This window comes from Solanum stenotomum, chromosome 5 (genome assembly GCF_019186545.1).
Source record: "Solanum stenotomum isolate F172 chromosome 5, ASM1918654v1, whole genome shotgun sequence".
Lineage (NCBI taxonomy): Eukaryota > Viridiplantae > Streptophyta > Magnoliopsida > Solanales > Solanaceae > Solanum > Solanum stenotomum.
The window spans coordinates 56698394-56713788 of NC_064286.1; the positions used below are offsets into that span (position 1 = coordinate 56698394).

General features: G+C 34.8%; 1 protein-coding gene across 1 annotated transcript; it reads right to left on the minus strand.

Moving 5' to 3' along the window:
- Positions 1 to 835: 835 nt before the first annotated feature.
- Positions 836 to 2703, minus strand: LOC125865107 (NAC domain-containing protein 6). The gene is made up of 3 exons (XM_049545276.1): positions 2472 to 2703; positions 2108 to 2376; positions 836 to 1468 (listed from the first exon to the last, which is right to left on the minus strand). The coding sequence occupies exons 1-3, from the start codon at positions 2617 to 2619 to the stop codon at positions 1016 to 1018; spliced, it is 870 nt and encodes a 289-aa protein (XP_049401233.1). The 5' UTR covers positions 2620 to 2703; the 3' UTR covers positions 836 to 1015.
- Positions 2704 to 15395: the final 12692 nt, after the last annotated feature.

Below are 15395 nucleotides of genomic sequence, written 5' to 3' on the forward strand. Positions count from 1 at the left end.
CTCTCTTTTGGAGAAATTGTTTTGTTTTATTGTCCTTTTCTTTAAACGGAACGATATTGCTCTGATGTCACATTGTCACTATAGTCGCACTAAGGGTGTATTTGGTTAGACGAATTAATTATAGAGTATTTTGAAAAATCAAAATTATCAAATTGAAGTTCAATATCGTATCATACCATACCATGATTACCCTAGTTTATCTAACCATTGAAAATTATTAAAATTAGTATCAGAAGGTTGTATATCAAATTTGAAGTTTATTTGGACAAAGTTTGAAGCAAAGCAAGTGTTGGAGATATTTCTATAAACATGTTAAAGTGACTCGTCACTCGTCAGGATTTTTTGCTCAATTCTAAGTTAGAACTCACAGTCATAATTCAGGCGATCCGTCAAGAGACCACAAATTCTGGTGATCCATCTAGAGACCACAAATTCTGTTGTCATTGATAAATACAAGGGCTGAGCTATATCATGTACAGTACTTCAACTGAACTCAGTAGCATTTGTTTAATTATTATATTTATGTTACAAAATTTATTAAATATGTATAAATATTAAGTTTATAAACCAAGTTAATTAACACTTGAAGTAGCTATTTTAAAATTCAAAACTTATAAAATTGAAATTATGGCTCCGCCTCTATTAAAATACGTACACTTCTTCTTCTTCCCATTTCTTTGCAATAACACTTGGGCAAAATTACTAATTTATTCCAATTAAATAAGAGTTTACCATTTGAAAATTTACATTAATGCTCCATGTTTCTGTTACAAATCCAGACTTATGTCCAACATTAGTCAATGCTCATAATTTATAAACCAAGACATGAAACCACTAAAAGGAAAACACTAAGACAGTTGCTATATATTACTTATGGATCCATTAAGGATACTATGAACAAACACCCCAAGTGGTCAGCAGGTTAGGTTGTAGCAGTGAACATATCACTACTATGATTCTTGAAAAAAAATCCAAGGAAATTGGGATAAATGGTTTAACGATTCGAATTTATAGCCTAAAAGTTATGCACAAATGCGGAAGGTGTCAAGATAAAATTATCAAGCCAAGGGCTACGCAATTGCATCCAGACAGGGTCCTGACTAAAGTCCATGCTGAATTTGGGTACTTGTAGTTCAGCCAGGTTATCTTGTCCATTCAGTAATTTTGGCCTAAAGCAATTACTCTCGTCTTTGGTTTCTGCTGAAACTTCAAACGGGTTGTGCTCAGTAATTGATAAGATATCGTCTTCTACTTCATCCTTATTGATTGACATAAAGAAATTGGGGCTCTGATCAGTTGGTTCATGATGTTCGTTACAAAATGACATGGCGTCCATTGGCTGCAGGGTTGTCGAACAAGGAGAGCTGTGAACATGCTTTGTACCGTTCATTTCTTCTTCAATTGCAGCCCTTTGTTCCAACACTTTCAATGATGTCGCTTTTCTGTATATTTTGCACAACACTATGTCCTGCATTTTACAATTTTGAATTCAGTATCTTCGATAGGGTAACTTGGACAATTTATGAGTGCAATAGTTGTTAACTCTATATTCCATCTTATGCTATCGATAATAGAATCAGGATTTTCACTAAGAGATTCAAAATATAAAGAAGTAAACATACAAAGAAGCCAAGGAGGCTCATATCAATTTTTTGACGAGGGGTTCATATGAACTCCTTCCGGTACCCTAGCTCCACCCTTGTATACGAGTTCCTTTCTTTAGTCGGGTCAAAACAAAATAACATCTTTTTATATATCTAAGAACTCTTTACTTCAAACTTTTCACTTTATTATCAATAACATGTTTTTATAAACCATACTAATGTTATGTAATGTTCAAAATTACAAGATTCAAGAGAAAAATTAACCAAAGGTGGATATAAAATTTGAATTTTTTGGGTTCGAACTCAAAAATTCTACCATATCCCATCCAATTAACTAAGTTCAAAATCTACCGTTTGTACTTATTTAGTGATTTTTAAACACATATATTATCTAACTCTAATCCCAAAGCTACTGAGTTCAAATTGATACATGTCAAAGATTATCTTTTAACAAGAGTATCATATAAAATGAAACGAACAGAGTCTACTGAAGTATGAAATACCTGAGGCGAAGAGACGGTATCCGGTAATCGAAATTCATTCATGACCCAATCTGTCTTAGTGCCTCGAGGTGCTCTTCCAGTATAGAAAACCAAAGTCTTCTTAAGACCAATTATATTTTTAGGATTTGATAAACCAATAATTTTTTTATCAGAACCAGTTGCCTTCCAAAATCCCTTTTGTGTAGTCCTATTAGGCCTCCCTCCACTTCCATGTTTTCTATCTCTTGGCACAAAAAAATACCATTCTCTTTCTCCAATTGTTGCCAGCCCTGCTCAATTCACATAAAACAGAGTTATATTACATTCACTACAACGAAAAATTAGACGTACCACGATATTATATATAAATGTTATCGAAATATACCTGGCAGGTCCCAAGGATCATGACGATAAATGTTGAGTAGACCAATTACATCGCATCGCGATTTTTTGCCAAGGACCTTATTTTTTAGGTAAAATTCGAGAAGTTCTTCTTCCGTTGGGTGAAATCGGAAGCCTGGTAGATCTTCCATTATTCGAATGTATCGATCACCTTTCGCTATAAAATATTTTGTTTATGTCAAAGTTTGGTGATGAGTAAAGTATATTGATAACATATAACACGAAGGGATATATTTATAACATAAAGAATGGTACTAAATTTTGTTATTAAAAAGACTTATGAGTAAAAGTTTACTAGTCTTCGAGTCTTTTCCCTAGACTTAGAATGACGCGTTTATGGGTAGTGCTGTCATGCCTGTGGGGCATACTCACAACACTGACATATTTTGGTTTAATTATCCTAAGGATACCAACATGGCTTGTGGTGCACATGTGGGAGTGTTTCACCCTTAATCAGAAATTTTGGGTTCAAACCTTGGATATGAAAAAAACCTGTTGTTGTATTTCTACCACGGGTCGTCAGGTGTACAAATTATCTCATACTTACACAAGGTACGAAAAAGAATTATACTCTGTGAGTATGAATATTGTATTATATAGACTGTTTATCCTAATACAAATATCAGTGATTGTTTCTACGATTTGAATCTATGACGTATAAATTACACAAAAATAATTTTATCGTTACTCCGTGGCGCTGTACCTGATTTATATATGAAAATAAGAATCTTTGATCCTTCATTAGCAGCCGTCAAGGTCAAGGTTTTCAATCAGCTGTGACCCTATACTTCTTTAGGTTGAATCGGTCATACTACTAACTTGAGGACAAATTAAATCTAAAAATTACATCAAATTGAAAAATCAAATCTATAAAAGCATCGCTTTGAATTAATTTTGTACTAAGAAAAAATCGAACCAAATCCACAAATAAAATATATAATTTTTTAAGACTTTACATAAGATTTTCGTTAAAAATATATGTGGCGAATTATTTGTGATTCTCTCATTGGATGTTGAATAGAAGTATATATGGTTATCTCCTGTATTCAGATTAACAAACAAGAAATAATAAAAGATGAAAAGAAAAAAAATAAAAGAACTATCCGAGTCCACAGAATTCATTGTGTGTCCTTAAAAAATTTAATCCCCTCAAGTATCCGAGTTTGTAGATTAATTCCTCCCAAGATAAAACGAATTAACCATTAAAGAGGTAGTGGTACCTCAAACTTCAATAATTTCAACGAACTCAAAATGACAGTAATGGTACCTCAAACTTCAATAATTTCAACGAACTCAAAACGACAGTAAGAAATGTATGCAAGAGAAGGGAAGAATTCGATGCAGAAAAATGAGAGGAAACCTCTCTATTTATAGCCAACAAAGGGTAAAGGTCACAACCCTTTTGGAAAGAAAACAACCTTTCAGAAAGAAGACAATCTTTCAGAAAGGTCACAATACTTTGGAAAAGGCACAACCTTTCAAACGGTCACAACCCTTTAGAAAAGACACAACTTTTCATAAAGGTCAAACCTTTTGGCATAGTCACAACTCTTCAGGAGAGTCACAACCCTTCATTTCCTGTTCACACCTTTAAAACCCAACAATCCTCCACATGAATAGGGAATGACTATTGTTAAAACATATGCATGAAAAACCGTGTGATTCGTAATTAAGGATTGATTGCCTCTGGATAAGTGGATTTTCCTTTGAACTTTCCATAGTGAACATATATCGGATATACTCGGTCAATAGGTAGATTTGATATTTTTGAACTGTCGAGCTTTGGTGTATACCTAGACAACATAAGTCACACAATCAACCCTAGAACTGTTTTTGGTTCGCATTGTTTTGTTCGTTTAAGCCATGAACGCGTCTTGGTTTATAAGTGCGTAGAGAACTGACATTACCGGATTCTCCTTGAAGCGGGTTACACTTCACACTTACATAGGTGATTTCTAAATGTGTTATCCCGTAGATACACCATTTGATATACCCTGTATCAAACTTAGAAATCATTAAAAAGTCCTAATGCCTTTATCCTTGTTACTGAACATTGTCTTATCATGAGAATGGACCATAAAAATATTTTGACAATATTGAATCGTCATCAATGACTTTGTTTGATCTCCTTGAACCTAGATCTTGGGATCTCCAGTCTTTTAGGTAGAGTTACCGCCACAATGACTTGTTCTCTGCCATAGTTCCATTCCCTTTGATAATCTATCAACTCCCTCTCTAGTTAGGCCTTTTATAAGTGAATCCGACACATTATCATTTGACTTTACATAGTCAATTATGATAATTTCACTAGAGAGTAGTTCTCTAACGATATTATGTCTAGGTCATATATGACGAGACTTTTCGTTATACATCATGCTCTATGCCCTACCTATTGCAAATTAACTCTCACAATGTATGCATACTGGAGCTAAAAGGTTTGGGCCAAAAATCTTTCAAGAAATTTTGGAGTCATTCAACTTCTTTACTAGCCTTATCTAGAATGATAAACTCAGATTTCATAGTAGAGTGAGCGATACATCTCTGTTTGGAAGATTTCCAAGAGANTAGAGTGATAAACTCAGATTTCATAGTAGAGCGAGCGATACATCTCTGTTTGGAAGATTTCCAAGAGACTGCTTCTCCACCAAGAGTAAATACATATCTAGGTGATTCAATTTGCATCACTATATTCTTCCAATACTGTTGAATATTAGTTATAATGCAAAGCAATAGTTTTTAAGTATGTTTTAAATAATACTCCAAAGCTCTTTTCATTATCATCCAATGAGTTTGATTAAGACTACTTGTGAACCAACTTGGTTTATTAATAGCACATGCTATATCTGATCGCGTACACTTCATGATATATATCATACTTCTCAATACTTTAGCACAATTCAATTGTGAGTCACTTTTGTCTTCATTCTTTTGAAGTACAAATCTCACATTTATTGGAGTTTTGACAATATTGAAATCCAAATGCTTAAATTTGTCAAGTACATTTTCAATCACATCAATAACTTCAATGTCTTTCATATCGAAGTTACTTTCTAGCATATGCTTAGTAGCATTTATGTCAGAAATATCTCTTTTGATGATCAACATGCCATCAACATAAAAACAAACAAAGACCTTGTGATTTGGAGTGTCTTTAATGTAAAAACATTTATCACATTCTTTAATCTTGAATTCATTTGCCAACATAGTTTGGTCAAATTTCGCATGTCATTATTTGGGCGCTTGCTTTTAGTCCACAGAGTGACGTAACAAGTTTACAGACTTTCTTTTCTTTACCAGAACCACAAAGCCCTTGAGTTGTTTCATGTAAATTTCTTCCTCCAATTTTCCATTCAAAAAATATGTTTTCATATCCATTTTGACGAATTTGAAGGCCATATTTCGCAACTGGCGCAATTAACATCTGAAATGATGTAATCCTAGTTAGTGCTATTATCTGTCAAACAAGGCTTTCTTATTGTCTAAAGCTTATGACAACAAGTCTATCTTTGTATTTGTCAATAGTTTCATCAACTTTCTTTTTCTTTTGTAGATCCACTTTGAACCCAAAAATTTATTTCCTGGAGGAAGATCAACCAACTCTCAAGTATGGTTGCTCAAGATTGAATCTATCTTACTATTGACAGTCTTTTCTCAAAGAGAATGAGTCCACAAAGGACATAACTTTTAGAATATATGAGACTCATTTTCAAGAAGAAATGTTACAAAATCAAACTCATAGGAAGTAATTTGTCCATTGACATTTACTACGCCTCTGAATCTCTTTATTAAGTACATTCTCCTTTGGTTCTTTCCAAGGCCGTTTAGACCCTTCACTTGACTATCCGATAGTTCAGACTTATGAACCATAAATCGACATACTTTACTATTTGTAGCATATCCAATAAACATTCAATCCACAGTCTTAGGTCCTATTTTGACCCTTTTGGGAATAGTTCCCTCATTTTCATTTCTCATATGGAATAAACTGTATTGGAAATTGTTAGATCACTATCTTTAATTTCAAGAGTTATTGCTTGTATATACTTTAAGGGAGGACAATCAATTTTCTATCGGATACAACAAAGCCTGAACAAACACAACTTTTTGTTGCTCCCTTTCTTAACAAACAAAAGTTTTTTTTTAAATTTGTTACTCCCTTTACTAACAAACAAAACTTTTTGTTTCTCTCTTTCTGAACAGACAAACTTTTTGTTGTTCTCTTTTGCTATAATGATAGCACCCCCACAAATTTAGTGGTAAACCTGAACTTATAAATAGGACATTCAACATTTCCTTCAAAGTTTGGTTTTTTCCTGTGAACAATTTCATTAGATTGAGGTGAGTATGTGCAGTAATTGGATGGATGATTCCATTTTTCAAATATATTTGTACAAAAGAAGATTCATATTCTCCACATCTACCACTTCTAATCATGACAATTTTTATTTTATCCAATTGATTTTCAACTTCAGTCTTATATTGCCTATATGTTTCTATTGCTTCACCCTTACCATTCAGCAAATAAACATAACAATATCTAGTGCAATTGTCAATAAAATTTATGAAACACTTTTTTCCACCACGAGATGGTGTTGACTTCATATCACAAATGTCAGTGTAAATCAATTCTAAGTTATTAAAATTCCTTTCAACAACACATACTTGACATTTTGATTTATTGCACTAGAAGTTAGGCAAAACTTCTAAGTTGATCAGCTTTTGCAAGGTTTTGTAATCGACATGTCCCAAGCATTTATGTCACAAACAATTTGATTCAAGCAAGTAAGAACAAACAGAAATACTACGTTTGAAAAGACCTTCTGTGAGGTAACTTTTTCCCACAAATATTTTGTTCTTTACTTTTTATAACTTTCTCAAATACAAACATTGTTTTAGAGTCAACACCTTGCCATATGTCCTTTCAGAAGGACCTTTCCATAACATTCAATTTGTTATAGAATTACCTATGACCATAGTCTCATCGGTCCAATAAGCGCAATATGACCCAAATGTTTGTTTTACAACACAAACATAACAGATCATTTTTCACCAATGTTCATGTCTATAGAATTTTTTTTTTTAATAGGCATATCTTTTCATGAAAAATCACAATATTTAAATTGAAACCTTTTCATCAAAGAATACAATTATTTTCAATGAGTAATATAATTTTGTGGTTTCATACTAGCCATATCATATACTAGTAAAGAGAGACTCAACGACCAATATCAAATATACTCCAAGAATTTTGTGGGTCTAACATAATACATGATTGCCATTAAATTTCATATCTTGTACTTTCAAATTTAAATTAGATAGTAAGTCTAATTTTATCTTTATCACAAGTAAAGAACCCCCCACATTTTAAATATGTTCTCAAAAATATTTTTCAAGTATTTGAAATTATTTTCCACATATTTTTTCTCATGCTTACACATTTGCAACACGAAGTCTTCTTTTAGAAATTTAATCCATATAAACACCCATTGCAGACACAAAAACCACTAATTTTATGTCACTAGTGTTTTTTTTTTCCTTTTTGACACAACTAGACAAACCACTTAGTATTTAGAATACTAATAATAAAGATTCAATCTTTATACAACTTGTTTCTAGTTTAACGATGAAGTTTTTATATTCTTCTAATTGTTAACCGAATGAACTTTGAATTCTGATGAAGTTTTAATATTCTTCTAATTAGTTTCACATTTAGACAGAGTTGTAAACCAAAAAGATTTTAATCTCCAGAAACCTCAAATACAATACTGTTTCGAGCTAACGATGAAGATTTTATCTTTTTCAGTCATTTAGCCTTAATATTCCTGACGAAGATTTTGTACTCTTCAAGTCAGAATTTTCATTCAAATAAAGTATTTAAAAAATTGGTGAAGTTTCTATATTCTTCAAACCAATGCACAATCTGATTTGTTCGTGAAGTTCTTATATTCTTTAAACCAAAGGAGTAAAAAAAAAATCTCCAAAAGTCAAACACAATTAAATTTCCCATGAAGAAGAAAACTACAAAAGATTTTTTTTCTACTCTAAACAGAATACATATTAATAATAATAAAGAAATATTCTGAGATCATCACATAATGACTCTATCCTAACATTTATGAAATAAATTTCATAACTTATAAAGGATAGAAAAAGAAAATAATAATCAAGGAAAATAAAGATAGAACCTGATTTTTACTCTCATTGAATCATATTCTATCTGTCAACAATAATTCCATGCAACTCACTTTTCTTGCTAATTTTTTTTCTCCTTTTCTCAGTTTCCATCATATTCCTATTTTCCTCAAAAAGACATTTAATTTCAACAAGAAACTAAACTCATGTTCAAATATTGTTAGGAGACAACATTTGTTCATTTACTTCTTCTCATAGTTATATAAAACCAAGAATATAGGAAAAAAATTAAAGTGCTCATCTTAGCCTTAATGCACAAAATAACTTTTCTCATTGAAAAGAAAACTGAAGGGGTGCAGTGCATCGTTAATCCTTCATGAAAGATTTTTGGGTAGGGGAAACCAAATCTTGGAAATTTCAAGAGAAAACAATAGAGTTCAAAAACCCTAGCCGCCAACCACATCATTGATCTTTCTGCGCTTTTTCGGTGGCCATGGCCACCAACTCACCAGGATTAGAGGGTGAGACCTCACGCGCCCAAGAGGGCAGGNGATTATTTAATGATAAGATTTAGTATCAAAAGAAAACTATAAGTTTGTTTTAATTTGCTAAAATAAAAAAATACTACACCCGTCCACTTTTATTTGTCATGTTACGTTTTTCAAAAGTCAATTTCACCAATTTTTAAAGTTAAATTAGATTACATTAATTTGATATTTTAAACAAAAAAAATAGATATTCAAAAACTATATTAAAAGTACTATAAATTGCATTAACTTGCATATCAATATGATGAAAAAATACATCATTAAATATTTATCAAAATTCTTATATTAAAGTTCTTATAGTTTGACTCTAAAAAAGGAAATTATGACAATTAAAAATGGACGAATAGAGTAATTTTTAGTATGAGAATCAAGTACTATAATAAATGGAGAGAGTACAATGTTTAAGGAATGAACTTCTTTTTGAACAGGATTAAAGAAAAAAAAATAAAACAAATGAATTGAAATAGAAAGTTTACTTTTCCAATGACTTATAATTAATAGGATAATATGTATAAAATTATTATTCTATTTCTTATTTTTGAAAAATATAGCAAATAAATATGAATAAATTAAAATGAATGGTGAAAATATATCCCATTGACACCCACTTTGTCCCCGGGAAGAAAGGCCTTCAAAATTGGACCCTCTATTTTATCCGAGATGCAAAGCATAATGATAATGAAATTGTCACTACTCACTAGTCAATTTTTTTTTTTTTGTTGATTCGGGGAAACGTGATAGTACTCAAGTGTAATCTAAGATAGGCTATTAATATGATCTACACTGATTTTTTTGATTAGAGGGTGAGACCTCACGCGCCCAAGAGGGCAGGAGTTATGCGGACGTTCTTCGTCCACCAACAGAGCCCGCAAAGTTGATTCCGATGAAATCGATTACGTATTTACATGGAGAACCCATAATTATTTGGGAGGAAGAGGAGGTAGAGCAGATGATAATCAAGGAAAACCTAGCATTCGCTGTAATAGGGAAATTTTCATATGGGTGCCCGACGATACAAAATCTAAGGAAGATTATCCCCAAACAATGCGATTTCAAGGGAGAATGCAACATTGGACTGCTTAGCAATAGACATGTTTTAATTCGTGCTTCATGCCTAGAGGATTATGTTAACTTACTGTCCAAACCTGCTTTTTATCTAATGATAAGTGGATGGTCCTATACTATGCGCACGTTGAAGTGGGAACCTATGTTTAATCCGGAAGAGGAGACATCGACTGCAATCGCATGGATCTCTTTTCCAGCGTTGCCCTCGAATTTTTTTGTGAAGGAAGCCGTGTTTTCACTGGCTGCAATAGTTGGCAAGCCGTTGCAGGTGGATTTGGCGACAAAGAACCAAACGAGGCCCAGTTGTGCACGAGTGAAGGTAGAAGTGGACTTACTTCGGGAATTCCCACACAAAATTACAGTTGGAGTTCGGAAACGGACAGGAGAAGTTATGGAGAAAAATATTCGAATCAAATATGATTATCTTCCAAAGTACTGCAAAGAATTGTAAAATTCAGGGTCACGATGAGGAACAGTGTTTTGTTTTGCATCCTGAATTATACCTGAAGAATGAGAAGGAAGAAGATAAAGGGAGTGATGAAAAGGCAACAGAAAAGGAGAACCAGCAGCCGCCTCAACAGAATATTCAAAACAAAGGGGAAGATAAAAATACTAACAATGAAGGGGAGAATGGAAAAGGAGTGGACCAGATTCAAGCTAAGGGGACAATGCTAAAAGGGTTATCCAGAATCACGGTAAAAGGGACAATGGGACAAGAGGAGAACATAATCAATCCAAACAAATTTGGATAACTACGGGCAATCGATTTGATGTCCTGGACAAGGGTGAAGAAGGGGAGAATAAACAACCAGAAGGGGAGAAAGAAAAGATTGGTACGAAAAAATGGGTAGAGAATAAATTTCTTCAAAATAAAGTAGGGGATACGGCTAAGTCGGTGGAGAATGGGACTCAGATAGAAAATCAATCTGTGGGGGAAGGGAATAATGGTCAATCGGGGCAGGATATACAAGGGAAGACTGGGTCTCATCAGTCCGATAAGGGGACGCAGGAAAAGGAGAAGGGTAAAGTGGAGGAGGATAGAAATAGTAAGATTGGAAATTCCTTTAACAATGACTTAGAGGAGCACGATTCTTCAAACAGTGGGGGGAGGGGGGGGCTCAGATGAGGTACTTGAGCTTACAGAAAGGGAGAAGCAGCTTAGAAGGGACAGGGATGAAGATGAAGCAATTGACCAGAACATTGAGAAAGTGGCAACAGATGGGGATTTGTCGCCGAGACAATTATCGAGCCTGAAAAGTGCATCCAAAAAGAACCAACCAGTCTTACCACTTCAGGTGAGAACAAGGAGCAGTAAAGATTCTTCCAAAGATGTTTCTCAATGATTGGAAAGGTAATTTTTTGGAATATAAGATCAGTCAAATCTCAAAAGGCCTTTGATAGATTAGTTGATCTAAATAGAAGGCATCATTATCAATACATTGCTTTAATGGAGCCTTTTCAGGATCCACAGGAGATAGGGCAGTATAAAGAACGATTAGGGCTCCGGAATGCGTTCGTGAATCGCTCCTCAAAGATATGGATTTTTTGGGATGACAGTTGGAGTGGAGAAGTTATTAAAGATGAGGTACAACAGGCTACTCTTAAATTGGTAATGGGTAGCACAGAAATTTTAATCACGACAGTTTACGCGCGATGTAATAGTTTGTAAAGGTTGGAGTTATGGGATTCTTTGGAATCATTATCTAACACTTCATGTCCGTGGTTAATTGGAGGAGACTTTAATGTCATTTCTAATGATGAGGAGAAAGTGGGGGGGGGGTTGGAATTTGATCCTATGGAGGCAGTAGATTTCAATCAATGTATAAGCAATTGTGCTTTGATAGAGGCTCGATGTATGGGCAGCCAATTTACTTGGTGGAATGGTCGTATTGAGGATAAGTGTATTTTTTAAAAGTTGGATAGAGTTTTATATAATCAAGAGTTTGGGGTATTAGTCTTGAATTGTTTGGTGACGCATTTAATTAGACAAAGCTCCGATCATGCGCCGTTGTATTTGGTCTGTAATTCGGAATTGGAGACAGTGATAAAACCTTTTAAATTTCTTAATTTCTGGACAAGACATCCAGATTTTATGAATATGATAAAGGAGAACTGGATAGTGAATTTTAAAGGTGCCCGTTCGTAGAGATGCAAGCAAAAATGAAGAGGATTAAGTAAGCCATGAGAAGATGGAGTAAAGATGCCTTTGGGGATATTTTTGATCAAATTAAAAAGCTAGAAGATAAAGTCCAATTATTGGAGACTCAATTTGAGATTAACCCCACAGAAACTAACAGGGAGGAGTTGAGTCATGTTGAAGCAGAAATAAAGAGGTATAGAAGTTGGGAGGAAGAATTTTGGAAACAGAAGGCGGGGATGAAGTGGTTTAATGATGGGGACAGGAACACCCGGTTCTTCCATAACTATGTCAAAGGGAGGCGGAAACGACTTGCAATTCATAAAATTACTACAGCTTAGGGCGATGTAATAAACAAAACAATAAATATTGGGGCGGAGGTAGTTTGTTTTTATGAAAAACAATTTACTGAAACAGGCCAGGCAGAACATGAAGACATAATTGATTTAATTCCAAAGGTCATCACATCAGAGCAAAACCACGAAATGGGGAGAATGCCGACGTTGGAGGAGGTAAAGACAATGATTTTTGAGCTGAGTAGTGAGAGTTCTTCGGGGCCGGATGGATTTACAGGGCTGTTTTTTCAAATTTGCTGGGACATAGTGGGTGAGGATATATGGAATATGACCAAAGCCTTTTTTTGTGGGAGTGAACTGCCAAGATACATCACACACACAAATGTGGTGTTACTTCCAAAAAAGGAAAGGGTTAAAGATTTCTCAGATTTACGGCCAATCAGCTTGAGCAATTTCACAAATAAGATTTTGTCCCGATTGTTACATAATAGAATTGCGGGGGTGTTGCCAGAGATTATTTCTATCAACCAGTCGGGCTTTATAAACGGGCGGTGCATTACAGAGAATGTATTACTGGCGCAGGAAATCATTACAGATATGAATAGGAGGAATAAATTTCACAATGTTGTGGTTAAACTTGACATGGTGAAGGCATATGATAGGGTCTCTTGGGTATTTCTCATTAGAATATTAAGGAGGTTTGGTTTTTCGGAGCTACTCATTGATCTGATTTGGAGGCTTATTTCTAATAATTGGTACACTATTCTAGTGAATGGGCAACCATTTGGTTTTTTTAAATCTTCGAGAGGTGTGAAGCAGGGAGATCCTCTATCGCCAACATTATTTATCATTGCAGCAGAGGTATTATCTAGGGGTCTAAATCAGTTACATGAAGATAGTACGTTCAGAGGGTTTGGCCTTCCTAAATGGAGCCCCAAGATTAATCATTTTGCCTACGCAGACGATACAATCTTGTTCAGTTCGGGGGATCGGGTCATTAAAATGATGACTGTATTGCGAAATTATGAGAAGTGCTCGGGACAGATGATAAATTTAGGAAAAAGTTTCTTCTATCTTCATGATAATACACCGTTGATAGTGGCTATAAGATTAAGGAGGATCACTAGAATAAAACAAGGAACATTCCCGTTCACTTATTTGGGATGTCTTGTGTTTTACGAAAGAATGAGAATTTGCTACTTTCATGAATTGGTAAGAAGATTCAGAACAGAGTCTTTCCATGGCAAAACAAGTGGCTATCATTTGGAGGTAAGTATATTTTGATCCTAAATGTGTTGCAATCAATTCCTATTTACTTGCTTTCAGCAATGAACCCTCCTAAGAAGGTGATAGAGAGAATACATCAAGTATTTGCCCAATTTTTCTGGGGAAGAGTGGGTGGAGAGAAAGGAAAACATTGGGTAGCATGGGAGGATATGTGTTACCCTCAAGAAGAGGGGGGTTGGGCTTTAGATCTTTATTTGATGTGTCTAGATCCTTGCATGCTAAGCTATGGTGGAGGTTCAGGACTACTACAACGTTGTGGAGCAATTTCATATGGACAAAGTATTGCAAAAAGATTCATCCTGTACTTGCAGATTCAAAGGGTGCATCTCATGCGTGGAAGAAAATGCTAACAGTGAAGGAAGATGTTGAGCTAAACATGTGGTGGCAGTTGAAGGAAGGGTCGATGAATTTTTGGTTTGATAACTGGATCAAACAAGGAGCATTATATTTCCTAGAAGAAAACTATGTGGTGGATGAGGACATAGAGGTTAGACAATGTATACTGAATAAAGAATGGGAATTGCCTCGGTTGAGATCCATTATTAATGAGGATATGGTGCAGTACATTAAGGAAGATATTAATCCTAGCATAGTGGAAGGATGTGTGGATACACCTAGGTGGATGGAGACTGATAGTGGGGATTTCATTATAAAATCAGTATTCCAATTGATAAGGAGGAAAAAAAGGGTGCAGGAGTGGAGAAAGTTGATATGGGTAAAAGATGTGCCATTCAAAATCAACTTTCTAATGTGGAGGTGCTTGAAGGGCAAAATTGCAGCGGATGACAATCTAAAGAGGATTAAAATGCAAATCGCCTCAAGATGTCATTATTGTGAGAATTTTGAAGAGGAGACAATGCAACACCTTTTTCTAACAGCCCCGATAGCTAAAATGCTATGGGGACAGTTTGTTACTTGTGCAGGTATCCCGATGAAGGAGGAGCTGAAACAAATGATTTGGAGTTGTTGGGAAGCAGAAGCACCGGTAAAATTAAAAAATATTTTGACAGCTATTCTAGCGGTGGTGATGTGGGAACTATGGAAGCGACGGAATGCACGAAGGCATGGGAAAGAAGTCACCCTATATAAGATGAGGATGAATTGTATAGAGTTGCTACATAGGATGGTTAAGAGAAAATATCCCTGGATAGAGGTTCCTAAGGAATGGAGTGGTTTAGTGCAAACACTTGGGGAGTACAGGCCTAGATTACACTTTCTAGTGGTGAAGTGGGAAAAACCAGTACAAGGGAAATTGAAATGCAACACGGACGGGTTAAGTAAAGGAAATCCAGGAAGCAGTGCCTACAGTTTTTGCCTAAGGGATGACATAGGTAGATTGATACATGCACAGTCCGAACCAATGGGCATCACAACAAGTATTCAGGCAGAAATTAGGGCAATCACAAAAGCAGTGAAATATTGCAGAGCATACACTACAAAAG

Bases quoted from the DNA above. Each gene is read 5' to 3' on its own strand.
- LOC125865107 (XM_049545276.1), bottom strand. From the start codon at position 2,619: ATGGAAGATCTACCAGGCTTCCGATTTCACCCAACGGAAGAAGAACTT. The intron at 2,377-2,471 runs GTATATTTCGAT...TGAATTGAGCAG, and splicing joins TGATCCTTGGGACCTGCCAG to GGCTGGCAACAATTGGAGAA. The intron at 1,469-2,107 runs GTATTTCATACT...TGTAAAATGCAG, and splicing joins ATACCGTCTCTTCGCCTCAG to GACATAGTGTTGTGCAAAAT.